Source organism: Phyllostomus hastatus, unplaced genomic scaffold, assembly GCF_019186645.2.
Source record: "Phyllostomus hastatus isolate PE091 unplaced genomic scaffold, TTU_PhHast_1.1 phas_contig_98, whole genome shotgun sequence".
Classification (NCBI taxonomy): Eukaryota; Metazoa; Chordata; class Mammalia; order Chiroptera; family Phyllostomidae; genus Phyllostomus; species Phyllostomus hastatus.
Genome location: NW_025333999.1, coordinates 5704334 through 5718362, shown reverse-complemented (window position 1 = coordinate 5718362; position 14029 = coordinate 5704334). Strand labels below are relative to the sequence as shown.

Genomic DNA, 14029 nt, shown 5'->3' with positions numbered 1-14029 from the left:
TCTGCCTTTCAGCATCAGGCTAGGGAGGTTTTAGTGTCAGATTAATAACAGGCATCTGATTAGCATGTATTTGCATAGGCCACACTCCTGACACCCCCCTGTGGAGTCTCAAAAGAGACCCAGGCGGCCAGGATTAGTGGGCAGCAGTCCCCTCCTAGGTGGTAGCTGAAATCCAAACTGAGGATTAGCAGGGTTTTCTTCCCAGTCTGGCAGTGGGGCGTTTCCTAGGCTGAACCTGTGCAGGTGTGTGTGGGGTGGCTGCTCCTGGCTGGGAAGGGCCAGACCAGCCTGAGGTCAGCATCAATCAGGAACCTGGCCTCAATTGGGTCCTCCTGACTCACAGGTGCCTCAGGAGAGTGCTGTGGCTGGTGACTTTTGGACCCTGAGCACTCTCTCTGGACTGAGGCAAGCTTGGAAGCTAGCAGGGAAACTGAGGCAGGCAATGTGGCAGAGGAGCCAACCTTTCCTCTCTTGCCCCTCTCCCCTCCTCCCAAGAGTCTAAGAATGACCTTAGGCCCCAGTCCCACCAGGTTGCCAATGGGAAGAAGGGGAAAAAGGAGACAAGATCACCTGTTGGAGGGTGGGCAAGGAGTTCAAGCTGGAGGAGGGGGCAGGGTCTGGTTCCCAGGCTTCCCAGAGCAGGGTCTAGCAGTTCCTACGGGTGCCCCCTCAGCAGATGGGCCCAGGCCTCTTTGTCCCCAGTCCTCAGCCGCCTCAAGGTCAAATGTCACCTCGGGCTACGGGCAGGGGTCAGGGGTTGGATCTGGACTTCTACTCCCATCCCTCTCACAGGCGCAGGTGGGGCTCCAGGAGGTGCAGGGTCAGCCGAGCTACTGGGAGTGGGGCAGGGCTGCTTCCAGGAGTTGGACCTACTCAAGGGTCTAGGATATGCAGTAGACTTACCCTAATCTCCAACACTGCCTCCCTGCCCCAGACTGTGCGTCTCTCAAACCTCAGTGCCCAGCCCCACTCTGGCTTCCTTCCAGAACCTTCTCTCCCTTTCTGAGAGCCCCCCTTCGCCCACCAAGGATCCTGGAAGATACAGGCAATGGACCTAGGGCCCTTGTCCTCACCCCAAGTAACCAGCCAGCGTCCCTACATTCCCAGGCAGCCCCAGAACCAAAGGATCCTGTCCAACTGCCCTGGTGCCCTTCCCCCAGCAAGGCTTACAGGGCAGAAGTCCACTCTAGTCAGACACATGGAAGTCTTTGCTCATGTCTAATCCTAGTCCTTTTTGCTCTCTGTACCTGATAAAACCTTCCCCACCTTCCATTCAGCCAGACCCTCCCTGGGAGGCCCAGAGTCCTAGAGCTGTGGGGTGCTGTGCTGGCTTTTCCAGGACCTTGGTTTCCTGTTAAACATTGCATAATTTCTCAGCATTCCACCCCAAGCCCAGGGTTCTTCTTCAGATATCATCTGGAGATGGGGTGCCTTTTTCTAAGGCCCCTTACTGAGAAAGGAGGGCATTGGAGCCTTAAGGGCAGAGGGCACAGCTCTCCAGCCCCTACAGCCTTCAGAGGCCCAGCCCCGTGGCCTTGTGTCTGGCTCTGGCCTGGGCAGGGCAGGGCAGTGCAGGGCAGGGCAGAAGATAAGGCTGGGCAACAGGATTTGCAGGACTACAAGGTGAAAGGTGAAAGGAAGGGTTTTTCCAGCCGGTTAAACGTTAACAAGCCCTAAGCCAGGGGCTCTCGCTACTCTCGCCAATGCGGCCTGGAGCATTCAAAAGGCGCTTAATATATGCTGGTTGGCCCCAGCCCAGGGTCTGGGTGGGGTTGCGGGGGTGGGGAGGCTTTGCAGGCTGGAGGTAGCTGGGAAAGCTCCGGGAGCCTGGAAGAGACATCTGCAGTCCAGCCGGCCGCCTGGCCAAGCCCTTTCTATAAAGCATAGGGAAAAAAAAGGGAATTGAAGGGGAAAAGGGGAAGGGGCAGGCCCCTGCACGGGTGGTGGGCATTCCTGTCGCCTCCAATCTCGCCCGGAGGGTGGGCGACCTGCTTCCAGAGTCTTGAATTTCTGGCAAGGGACCCCCTGATCTTCAGCCCCCGCCAGCCGCCGACCACCAAATCCCTTCCCCCTAGACATTTCGAGCACCAGGTGTTTGCCCAAGCAGAGGCCGGGTGGGTGGGGGGTCGGACGCGGCGACTTACTGGAAGAGGAAGCAAACACAATCCATCTTGCAACTGTGCAATGCCCTAGGGTGTGCGGGCGTGCGTGCGCGTGTGTATTGCACATGGGCAAGCCCCAAGGATGCAACTGGACCCCCCATTATTGCTTCTGCCGGGAATGGGGTGCTCCAAGTGGCGTCTTGAGGGAGGTGGAGCGACGCTACGTCCAAGCAAGGAGGTGGAGGGGAGGGCCCTGAAGAGGCATCTTGGAGAGTGCAGAAGGGCAGAGGGCAGCTGCCGCCCCGGTTCCCGCCGCGGCCCAGCAGGGGTTAAGAATGGAGCAGAAGAGGACGGGGGCGGGGATGAGGAGGGGGAGGGTCAGGCCAAACGGTCCCGCGACCCGCCCTCGCCCCTCCCTCCGGCCCAGGCGCCGGGCGCAGCATACGGCCACCCATGCCCTTATAAGGGCGGCTGTCGCCGGGGCAACGAGCGCCCGCCCCCAGTCCGCGGCGCGCGCCCCTGCCCCCGCCCCCGCCCCCCTCCCGCCCCGCGAATGGAACGTTGTGTGTCAAACCGGCCGCAGCGCGAGGCCGGCGCACGGGGTCGGCAGCGGCGGCGGCGGCGGCAGCGAGAGCGAGGCTCGGGCCCAGGCTCAGGCCCAGGCCTGGCGTGCGCGGCCGCAGCGGGGACGGCAGCTCGGGAAGCCCAGGCCAGCGGCCCTGCAGGCCCCGAACGGCCGCCGGGGGGCTTCGGGGACCCAGGGGGCGCGGCGACTGGCCCCGGCGGCGCGCCCGCTGCCCCTCCCCCTCGCCGCGGGCAGCCGCACAACTTGCGGCTAAACTTTCACCCCGGCCTCCCGCACCCGAATGGCGGCCCGCTAAGTTGGCCGTAGCACCCGGCCAAGCGGCGGCCAGGCCAGAGGGCGCCCCGTGCGCAGCCCGGGCCGGGCCATGGCCCGTGCGCCCCCGCCGGGGCCCCAGGGCGGCAGGGCGCGAGTCCCCGGGGCCCCCGACCCGCGCCTCTAGCGCGCCCCCCCGACCCCGGGCCCGGCCCCGCGCACGCGTGGGAAAGTTGGCTTGGAACCGGCCCGACCAGTTCCGCCTGGGCGCGCGGACCGGTCGCAGGAAGTTGCTGCAAAACTTTTTTGGGGGGTGTAGCCGGTGTCCCCCGCGCGCCAGGTTCGGATGCGCACCGGGTAGAGTCCCCCGGGCCGATAGGGGTGCCCGGCGGGAGGTGCGCAGAGGGGGCACCCCGGCCCCGCTGCCCTGGGGCTATGGCCATGGTGACCGGCGGCTGGGGCGGCCCCGGAGGCGGCGGGGACACGAACGGTGTGGACAAGGCAGGAGGTTACCCGCGCGCGGCCGAGGAAGACTCGGCCTCACCCCCCGGCGCCGCCAGCGACGCGGAGCCGGGCGACGAAGAGCGGCCGGGGCTGCAGGTGGACTGCGTGGTGTGCGGGGACAAGTCGAGCGGCAAACACTACGGCGTCTTCACCTGCGAGGGCTGCAAGAGCTTCTTCAAGCGGAGCATCCGCCGTAACCTCAGCTACACCTGCCGGTGAGCCCTCCCATCCGCGCCCCGCAGCTTGCACCGGGCCCGGCCTGGCCCGGGCCCTGACCTGCTCGGTCACCTTGGGCCTAGCGCTGACCTTCTTGGTCCTCCACTCCCCCTCTGAGATATGGGCACAGCTCCCTGTTCCCCCCTCCATTCCATTCCTGGGATTGTGTATACAGTCGGCGCTGTATGGATGCAGTTCCCCCGTCAGGTGGTCCCTTTGAGCCTTCCGCCCCGGTTCCTCGCTCCTACTCTCTCGCTTTTCTCCAGAGAGGGGTCATCTCTGCGTGGAGAAAGAGTGGGGTGCTGACAGGGCTAGGACCCTAACCTTGGGGCACCCCTTTTTTTGGGAACATCGTCATACGGCGCCTCGAGGGAATCGAACGTGGAACTTGGACTATGCAGCTTACAGCGTCCAGGGGCCATTGTCTGCGGCCGCGGGGATCAATACGGCGCGCCCTAGGGGTCAAATATCACTTCCAAAGTCGCTCTGGCCACGGAGGCGTTGGCGAAAGCTAGGCAGGGGTGGCACAGGGCGGCCTCCTTCGTTTGAGGGACCTTGTTGTAGGGGAGGGCTGGGCCTGCCCATTACCGTGCATACCCCCTGGGCTCAGCCTGGGCTTTGGGTCACCGGAAACTGCCTCTGGAGGGCGGGGAAGATGGGGAGGCTGGCTGGATTTCACTGCACCTCTGCTGCTCCACCCCCGCAGCCATGAGAGGGGTGAGACCTGAGGCTCCTGGAAAATCCCTGAAACTTAGGTGGCTCCACTTCGGGTGGGGTGAGTGTTTCCAAGAAGGCCTGGGCTGCCCTGGGTTGGAGTCCCCATTGACACAGGGTGGCCCTTGCTACCTTCTCTGTTTGGAACCGGGTTTGGGTGTCCAGCCGGGGCCCCCTTCCTACCACTCTTGAGTGAGCATCCTTTCACTCCATTGACAAGCCGCTACTCTGAGTCCCCCAGGAACATGCCCGGGCTCTGCAGAGCCAATGTGGAGAGCCCCACTTTCTGTATGTGCAGAACAGGCCCAGAGAGGTCCTGGTGTCTGTTCTGGGTCACCCAGGGAGAGATCCTGCCCCAGTTGGGGTTTAGCAAGGGGATCTTGGGGCTGGGAAGGTGGGTGGGACAGGCCCTGGCTGGGTAGCTAAGCTGGTTATAGCTTCGTTGGGTTAGGCCAAGGTTGCATGTTTGATCCTCGGTCAGGGCACATACAAGAATCAACCAATGAATGTATATATTAGGGGAACAACAAATCGATGTTTCTGTTTCATTCTCTCTCTCCCTCTCCCTCTCTCCAAAATCAATAAATAAAAAAAGAGGGGGGCAGTGAAGTTGGGGTTGGAGCCCTTCCCAAGGAGTGCTTGTTGGTGAGTCTCCTGGGTGGGTCCCTGGGCATCTGGGGTTTGGCCCCAGGTCTGGGGTCAGGGCCTGTCTGGGGTGGCCGTGTGTGTGTGTGTGTGTGTGTGTGTGTGTGTGTGTGTGAAAGAGAGAGAGAGAGAGAGAGAGAGAGAGAGAGAGAGAGGGAGAGAGAGATAGGGAGAGGGAGAGGGAGCTGTCTTCCTCCCTCCTCCAGTGCTAACTGGGCCACCAGACTGGCCTCATTCTTGCTGCTGGAATAACTGCCTGCTTTCTGGCTGGGCCTTTGGGGAGGACAGTAGAGGGGCTCAGGCGGTTTGGGGTCCCAGAGGCTACCTGAGGGCAGGAGCACCAAGGCGGGGGAGAGGAGGCATTGTTAGGGGCCGGCAGGTTTATCAGAAACTTAGTGCTGTATCACCAGATGGAGTCACTGCCCCTCTCTGAGCCTCAGATTGATTCAGCCAAGTTCCCTCAGGGCTCATCCTGGGCAGTGTAATACCCGCCCCCCCCCCCCCCTTTCCCTCCAGAGAGACTGACTGCAAGTCCGACCCTCTCTCAGTCTGGTGGGGACACACTAAGATGCAGATGCTCCCAGCCTGTGGGGTCTGGGCTGGGTCGGAGAGAGGGATAGGTCTGGGGCCCTAGCAGGGAGCAAGGGGCTCTGCTTGAGGGTCAGGGAGGACTGCCTGGAGGAGGACAACGGGAGGTGGGCCTTAAAACATGAGGGGTTTGGTCCAGGCAGATGCCCAGTAGCAGGTTGGGGGTGCAGTGTTCTAAGATGAGACCACTCAGGCATGGGAGAAGTTAGAGCTGAGTGGGCCTGTAATGTTGGACTGAGGGCCACAGGGAGCCATGGAGGGCATTTGAACAAGGGAGGGCTCTGATCTAATTGAACTGGAAGCCAGAAACTCAGGAGGAACCTTAGTTGGGCCCCAGGGTTGGGCCAGGCATGTGCTTTTTAGGGTGGGTAATAATCAGAACTTTTCTGTTTCCCCATCTGGAGGGCCAGGAGGGCTGTCCCAGCTCCAGAGCTGGGGTTGAAGCAGAAGGTTCTGGGCCTCCCCTGAGGTCAGGGGGCCCTGAGCTGGGCCCCTGTCTGTCCACCCGCCCACCCACCCCAGGTCTGGCTGTTTCCAGCCGGCTGCCCACAGCCTGCTGCCCAGGACCCTCCCACTGCCTGCCCGCTGGGCTTTGTTCTGGTTCTGCCTGAGCTCCCTCTACCCTCGCAGGGCCTCCTCCTGGGGGCTGGGGCTGTTCAGGGGCCGAGGCCTGGGCTCAGAGGCTTCCACTTGCAGGATCCAGGAACTTGGAGGCTCCTCAGAGTCTCAGCTCCCCTAAAGCTGCCATTGGCACTCCCTACTGGGACCTGGGGCCTGACACCCACCCCAGAGCCCCTCAGATCACCACCCCCTCTTTTCCCCAGTGCATTCCATAAGCAGTTGGCTTCTGGCCTCCCATTTTCAAATGAGGAAACCGAGGCTTGGTGGAGAAGTTGCCTCTGGAGGGTCAGGGCTGCGTGTCCAGCTGGGAGTTGTTTGATTTTTAACTTTATTGAGTGTTTTACTCTGTTTCTGGGTGAACTTCTTGGTGCTCAGCTGGAAGCCCAAGGGTGTCTGCCCCAGGTCTGGGCCTCAGAGAGCCCTGAGCCCAGGGTGGAGGGAGTTGTGGAGGGCAGGGGCCAAGGGAAAGAGGTGCCAGGGACATTTGAAGAACAAGGACTTGAACCCTCCTGCTTGGGGTTGACTCTAGACAGGGAGCTCATTGCCGTACAGGGCCGGGCCACCTGACCCATCCCTGGGAGAGGCAACAACGATCCCTGAGGGCCACCAGGAGGAAGCTTCTTAGGCTCAGTTAGGAGTTGGAAGGTCTTCCCAGAAGAAGGGAGGTGAATGTAGAGTCTTAAAGTGGGGACAGGAGTTCGTTCGTTCATTCATTTATTCATTCATTCATTCATTCATGGTAGTCTTGTACAGGGTGATAATGTGGGGACCCCACACTGCTGACCCTATAGACTGGCCCTGGCCTGGCCTAGCCTCTACTTTCTTAATCACTCAGAAATCCCAGCTCCCTGACTGTGTCCCTTCTTGGCTCTCATGTTGCCCTGGGACCAAGACTTCACCCCTTAGCTTGACAATGACCATATAAAATGGAACTGTTCAGACCTCCATATTTTCACATTTCCAACCTTTTGCTCTCCTTGCGTTCTCTGCTTGTAATTGTTTTTCCATTTACCTAAGGAACTATTCTGTCTTCAAAACCCAGTTCCAATGTATCCTCTCTCATATGCTAATCTCCTTTGTGACAGACTCCTATTCATCCGTCACCACCCATTCCCAGTCGTCCATTCCTCATTGTAGATTTGCAGGCTTAGACTTTGCACCCCTTTGGGGCCACCTGCCCAGCGTGGGGTGGGTGGGCCCTGGTGTTTTCCAGGTGCAGCCCTCAGAGGTGACTCGCAGGGTGGCTTGGGGAGCAAGATGTGGGTGTCATGGGGACCCATGTGGTGACCTCTGCATGGCCATAGGTCCAATCGTGATTGCCAGATCGACCAGCATCACCGTAACCAGTGCCAATACTGCCGCCTCAAGAAGTGCTTCCGGGTGGGCATGAGGAAGGAGGGTGAGTCTCCCCTGGGCCGGGGTAGACAAATGGCCTGTCCTTCATTCTCACTCTCGAGGTCTGGTGCCTGCTAACATCATTACCACCGATCTGAGATCCTACGGGCCTCGGTCTGGCCCAGGGCTGGAGGAATCCAATTATCCGTGGCTGCCTGGTGGCTGTGCTGGAGCTGGGGCTGCAAGGAATGCACTGACTTGGGCTCATGTTAGGACTATTCTCCTGCCCCCCTCCCTCAGAGGCAGGTGCCCTGGCTCTGACACCTCAGTGACCCCACCCCTGCCCCCTAGTCTAGCCACCACTTTCTGAACAAGGACATATTTTTTTCATTTGACTTGCTTTCCTTCCCCGCTCCACCCCTGCCTTATGTTTGCCTAAGGCAGGAATTTGCTCAATTAAGTCAAAGGGCAGCCTGTCCTTCTACCTGACCCTTGGCCCTGGGAGCCAGAGAGAGGCCCAGACTCTTGTCTCTGCCCTAGGGACTTGGGTGGACATGTGCTGGCAACCGGGCCTAGAACTCTACTCTTAAAATGGAAGTGGAACTCACAGACTTCCACCAGGACCGGGGGGCACCAGGGCAGAAGCTGGCTTCTGTGCTGGGCGTCAGGTCTCTGCTGAGACTCACGGGTCTAGGCTGGCAGTTCTCCCTACATTTCAGTTGAGTCTCTCTGGTTGGAAGTTGGTTTCTTCTCTGCTGGGCCTTAAGAAGAAGCTAGGAACGGTTGCTCAGACTCTGTCTCTTAAACTAGTCACTCCCTTTGGTCCTTTTAAGTTTGAGGTGACTCTCCTGCCCCGTTCCCCCCACCTGGATTTGCCTCCGCTTGTCCAGTGGACCTAAAATCCTTATGTACTTCAAATCGGGGCATCAGATCTCCTGTCTCGGGGTGGATACCATCGTAATTGCAGCTCATGTCCCAAGCACAGTCCTCCCTCAGGGCCGCTCCTCCTGCCTGGCACGCTCTTCCCCCAGACGCTTGCATGGCTTCCTCCCTCACTTCTTTTAAGGTTTGCTCAAACAGCGTCTCCTCATAGAAGCCCTCCTGATGGCCCTGCGTTATCCTCCTCGATTTCGCTCCCTTCACCTTGCTTTGCTCCCTCATCAGAATGTCTACCCTCTGAGGACGGGGACTTCTGTCTTGTTTTCTGACATAACCCCAGCGCCTATAAACCAGGTCCTGCAAAACAGCAGGTGCTCAGTAAATGTTTCTTGGCTTGAATTGCTATCCATTTTGCCCTCCCTGTGTGCCAAGTGCTGTCCTAAGCAGGTCAGATAGAGTCTCATGACATTCAGTGACTGGTGTCATAATCTTTATTATTATCTCCTAAATCTTACAGGTGGGGAAACAGCTCAGAGTAGAGTGGTGAGGCCATTTTGCCAGGGTATGAGAGCAATAGAGTTGTGGTTGGGGCTCAAACCCATGCATTCTGGGCTGAATGAGGAGGAAGACTGGGGAGGGGATGCTCAGGAAGTTGGAACAGCAAGTACAGAGCCCCTGAGGTGGGAACATGGCCAGGGATAGAGAAATAATGGGGGTGGGGTTTGGAACTGAGTGAGCAAAGGGCGAAGAGGAAGGTCCCCCATCCCCTGAGAGCCAGGCTCCACCCAAGCCCCTGCTTCTGTGCCTGGCTCCCACTCACAGCTCCTTCCCTATTTGCTCCATGGTGGGTTGACCAGGAGTTCATGGAGGTGGCGAGACAGGGCCTGCCAACTCATTAAAGCTCATTAATTAGTCTCTGCTGGCACCCTGCCTAGTCTGCCCCTCTTCCCACCTACCTGGTCACTGGGGACACTGGCTGAAGCAAGCAGTGAGTTGTCTCCCTCCTCATAGTCAAGGCTGCTGAGGGTGGCTGATGTTTACTGAGCACCTGCTACTGTCCAGGACTCCATTCTCAGCACTGGGGCTCCTTCCTGCAGGGACCCAGACAGACAGATCCTCTTGGGGGCCATGATCTGGCGGTGGTGGGGGGGCAGGGGGGCTGTTAGAGTAATGATCCCATCTCCATAGGAGAGATGACTTGCTTTAGGGACAGGCTGGCCAGGGACCCCAAGTTCTAGGAAAGCTCCCCTTCCCTGGCCCCATTTTCAGCTCCGGGACTCATGATTGACAGATAGGGGCATGGTTGACAGGTCAAGCCTTCCGGGCTGCTGAATGGAGCTCATGCAGTCCAGTGGGAGGGGGCCAGGCATGCATGAAATTTGCCCTCACCCAGTGGTCCTATTCCCACCCAGGAAGGTCCTCCCTACCATGGTCCTTCTCTCTAGAGGTGGGGTTGGGGCTGGCTGGACAAGGGCTCAGGCTGCAGGCACAGAGAAGAGCAGGGAGGGGCCTGCAGGCCCCTGCGCTCTGGCCTTCCAACAAGCTATGTGCCTATGGGTTGGGGTTGGGGGTTTCAGGGAAAGGCTGGCTGTGGTGGGTTTTTGAGGGAAGGGGCTGAATGACCCTTTGATGACTTTTGTCTTTCCCTCCCTGTTCCTCCCTATCTGCCCCCCACACTTCTCTGGATATCCATTTTCCCCCTATTCCGTTCCTCCTTCTCCCTCCTCCGGCGGCCTCTCATGGCCCTCCCCCATGCTCTTCCATCCTCCTCTTACCCATTTTCTTCATTCCTCCCCCATTTGCTGTTCCTCTTCTTCCCTCTCCCTCCTTCCCCTCTTTCCTGCCCATCTCTACCCACCCCCCACAGCGGTCCAGCGTGGCCGCATCCCGCATTCACTGCCGGGCGCTGTGACTGCCTCCTCGGGCAGCCCCCCGGGTTCTGTGCTGGCTGCAGCGGTAGCGGGCGGGGACCTTTTCCCGGGGCAGCCTGTGTCGGAGCTGATCGCGCAGCTGCTGCGCGCCGAGCCCTACCCCGCGGCGGCCGGGCGCTTTGGCGCAGGCAGTGGTTCCTCGGGCGCAGTGCTGGGAATCGACAACGTGTGTGAGCTGGCTGCGCGGCTGCTGTTCAGTACAGTGGAGTGGGCGCGCCACGCGCCCTTCTTCCCTGACCTGCCGGTGGCCGACCAGGTGGCGCTGCTGCGCTTGAGCTGGAGCGAGCTGTTCGTGCTGAACGCTGCACAGGCTGCGCTGCCCCTGCACACGGCGCCGCTGCTGGCCGCAGCTGGTCTGCACGCCGCGCCCATGGCCGCTGAGCGTGCAGTGGCCTTCATGGATCAGGTGCGTGCCTTCCAGGAGCAGGTGGACAAGCTGGGCCGCCTGCAGGTCGACTCCGCAGAATACGGCTGCCTCAAGGCCATCGCGCTGTTCACACCTGGTAAGATGTGCTCCAAAGGGGAAACATGGGGACTCTGGAGGTGGGGGGAGTAACCCCAGAACCCTCCACTCCCTGACCCCCTGCCTGCCAGACCTGTGGCGCTGCACCTGCTGTGAGTGCTAACTGGGGGCAGGGGAGGAGGTGATACAGGAGGTATGTCACCTTGGTGCCCCCACCCCAGGTCTCCCTAAGAACTGTGACTCTGGTGACTAGGCCCCAGGCTGGGTCTGGATTGGTAACTCAGGTCCCCACAGCCTCTGCCTGATTCTGGGGCTGAGATCCCCCACTCTCCATCCTCTCATCAAAGTTTTCCTTGTCCTCAGCACTGCGGTCAGAGGGCGGGGCGGGGGGGGGGGCGGGGGCATGGGAGGGGAGGTCTCTGACACCTGGTTTGGGCCCCTTGTTCCCCCCAGATCAGGGTGCTTCCCCCTTGGCATTTATGAAGGGTTGCTTAGAAACAGGCAGGGGTGCTCTGGCACCTAGTTCTGGGACCCCACTCCCTGATTTCTGTGACCCCAGACCTCTGACCCAGAGCCCCCAGCCTGCCCCTAGGGCAGCCTCCAGGCCACCAGAGCCGCACTGGGTTGAGAAGGGGTGTGGCTTTGAAGTCCTTCCTGTTGAGGAGGGGCTGGGCTGTCCTAATACCCTCCTTGCCACTTGTAATCACCCAGCCGCTAAAGCCCTACCTAATTCTAGGGGTTGGTGGCACAGCTGCCTCTGTACTCTGGAAGGTTACAGACCCCCCTAGGTGTCTTCTTGGGGCGAGGGATGGAGGACCAGACCCAGGCCATTCTGGGAGGTGGCTTTCATGTGAGAAATACAGCCTTGCCTTCGTTCTTTCCCCAGAAGGCTCCTCTGCCCCCACCTTCAAAGGACCCCATCTAGACACTGTCATGTTCACTCCCGCCCCAGGCCCCTCTGGGCCTTGCCTTTCTCCCGCAGTCCCCTCCCCAGCCCCGTTTTTCTTGATGTTGATTAGAACTTTTCTCCCTGTCAAGGCCTCGGGGTCCCATTCCCTGCTTGAGGTATCACTGCCTGTGCCCTTGTTACCATCCTCAGATGAGGCCGCCTCCATCTCTTGAGGACCTCTGCTTAGATATCCCCATTTGTGCCCCAGGCCCCACGCCTCTGGTGTGCCCCCTTCCCTCCACATCCTCAGCCCCAGCAGCGCGTCCAGTAACTCCTTGGGACCCTGTGTCCTTCTGCCATGTCCTACCCGTCTGATCTTCCCCTTGTCCTCCCAGATGCCTGTGGCCTCTCGGACCCAGCACACGTGGAGAGTCTGCAGGAGAAGGCACAGGTGGCCCTCACCGAGTATGTTCGGGCCCAGTATCCGTCCCAGCCCCAGCGCTTTGGGCGCCTGCTGCTGAGGCTCCCGGCCCTGCGCGCAGTCCCTGCCTCCCTCATCTCCCAGCTGTTCTTCATGCGCCTGGTGGGCAAGACACCCATCGAGACGCTGATCCGAGACATGCTGCTGTCCGGGAGCACCTTCAACTGGCCCTACGGCTCGGGCCAGTGACTGGACAGGACCCAGGGCTCCGTGGCCTGGTCTGCAGACCTCAAGGGGTATGGCTGCTTGAGCCTCAGGGGGCATCCCCAGACAGAGGACCCCAGCCTCTCTCCTCAGACTCCTATTTTTTAAAGACTGTGAAATGTTTGTCTTTTCTGTTTTTTAAATGATCATGAAACCAAAAAGTGACTGATGGTCCAGGCTCCGGCCTCGTCCTCCCAAGAACCCCCTGGCCAAGATGGGGGAGGAACTGAGGTTCCAATCCTGGGACAGTCTTGTCCCTCAGCACCTCAGGCATGAACTTGTGGGATGGTGAGGTTGGCTGCCCTGGTGTGATGGACAGAGGCCTGGCGTCTGGATGGGAGGGGCGGCCACAGCCAGGCAGGGGTCGTGTGCATCAGGTGGCTTCCTCTGGACACGTGATCCATGTTGGACACTACATGGTTAATGAATTAAGGCCAATTAATAAAGGTATTTCCTACCTGCACAGCCTCGGTCATCTTTTGAGGGGGGGACAGCCTACTATGGGGACTACTCCCGCCACCTGGAAACCCAACTAACAACATCCCCTCTTGCTGGTTTTGTTGGACAGTGTTGTGGGCAAACAGGCTGGGGGAGTGGGGGTTCAGGTCAGCCAGTGAGTCTGTAGGAGTTAAGCCTAGAGCATGGCTCAAGTTCAGATTCAGGCTCTGACTTCAGGGAGTGAGCTTCACAGATTCACACCTGCCGTGGACCAAACACCTCATTGTTTTCTTTGATCAGCCCTTAATCATGACATCTGGGCCCCAGTGTCCTCAGAAAGAACTCCTGGGGCTAATTCTGTCACATGATAGCCCAGGCAGAGTCCCCCATTCCTCTGGCCACAGCGATCGGTCCTGGGAGGGCACGTGGCCTAGAGCTGGCCAGTGGGTTGGATGGCAGGGTTTGGAACTAGGAGGATATAATCAAAGCAGAGCCAAAAGAGGATCAATTTCCTAGGACGCCACAGGAGGCCCTGGATCCAGCCATACCTGGAAATCCTTGGTTGTTTTAGTCCCATGAGCCCAGACTTCCCCTTCTGTGACCAAGCCAGTTTGAATCTATGTGTAACTAAAGAACTTGTAGCTCTGGATGGTGTGGCTCAGTGGATTGAGTGTCAGCCTATGAACCAAGAGGTCGCTGGTTTGATTCCCCGTCAGGGCACATGCCTGGGTTGCATATGACCCTGATTGCAGCCTGAGTTGCAGGCCAGGTCCCCGTGAGATGCAGCCGATTGGTTTTTTTCTCTCTCTCTCCCTCTCCCAGACTTTGAAATGTGGACTTAAGTTGATATGGGATGGTGGAGGTCATCAGGGAACTGGCCATCCTAGCCTTAAGTTTGCAGCCTGCAGTGTGAAAGGCACCTAAGGGAGTTATTGCCAGGACTGTGGCTCTAGGGGAACCTGGATGGAGGTGGGGGTGGCACCTTGGCCCTGACTGAGGCCTTATCAGGCAAGAGACAAGCCCTCCATCAAAGACGCCCCTTTGAAAGCAGTGAGGGAAGAGTTTGGATCTCACCCAGCTAGTGCTTAGCCCTCTCCATTTCCACCCCAGCCTGCCCCATGTCCATCTCAGAGGCCTGAAAGATGGGTGTGTGTGTGTGTGTGTGTGTGTGTGAGGCCATT

The 14029-nt window shown here is 59.4% G+C and overlaps 1 protein-coding gene across 1 annotated transcript; it reads left to right on the top strand.

The window, feature by feature from the left end:
- Positions 1-3371: 3371 nt before the first annotated feature.
- Positions 3372-12873, top strand: NR2F6 (nuclear receptor subfamily 2 group F member 6). Its single transcript, XM_045853002.1, has 4 exons — positions 3372-3659; positions 7533-7627; positions 10310-10876; positions 12121-12873. The coding sequence occupies exons 1-4, from the start codon at positions 3376-3378 to the stop codon at positions 12393-12395; spliced, it is 1221 nt and encodes a 406-aa protein (XP_045708958.1). The 5' UTR covers positions 3372-3375; the 3' UTR covers positions 12396-12873.
- Positions 12874-14029: the final 1156 nt, after the last annotated feature.

Coding starts and splice junctions, on each gene's coding strand:
- NR2F6 (XM_045853002.1), top strand. CDS start 3,376: ATGGCCATGGTGACCGGCGGCTGGGGCGGCCCCGGAGGCGGCGGGGAC. Junction 7,628..10,309: donor GGTGGGCATGAGGAAGGAGG/GTGAGTCTCCCC, acceptor CACCCCCCACAG/CGGTCCAGCGTGGCCGCATC. Junction 10,877..12,120: donor CATCGCGCTGTTCACACCTG/GTAAGATGTGCT, acceptor TTGTCCTCCCAG/ATGCCTGTGGCCTCTCGGAC.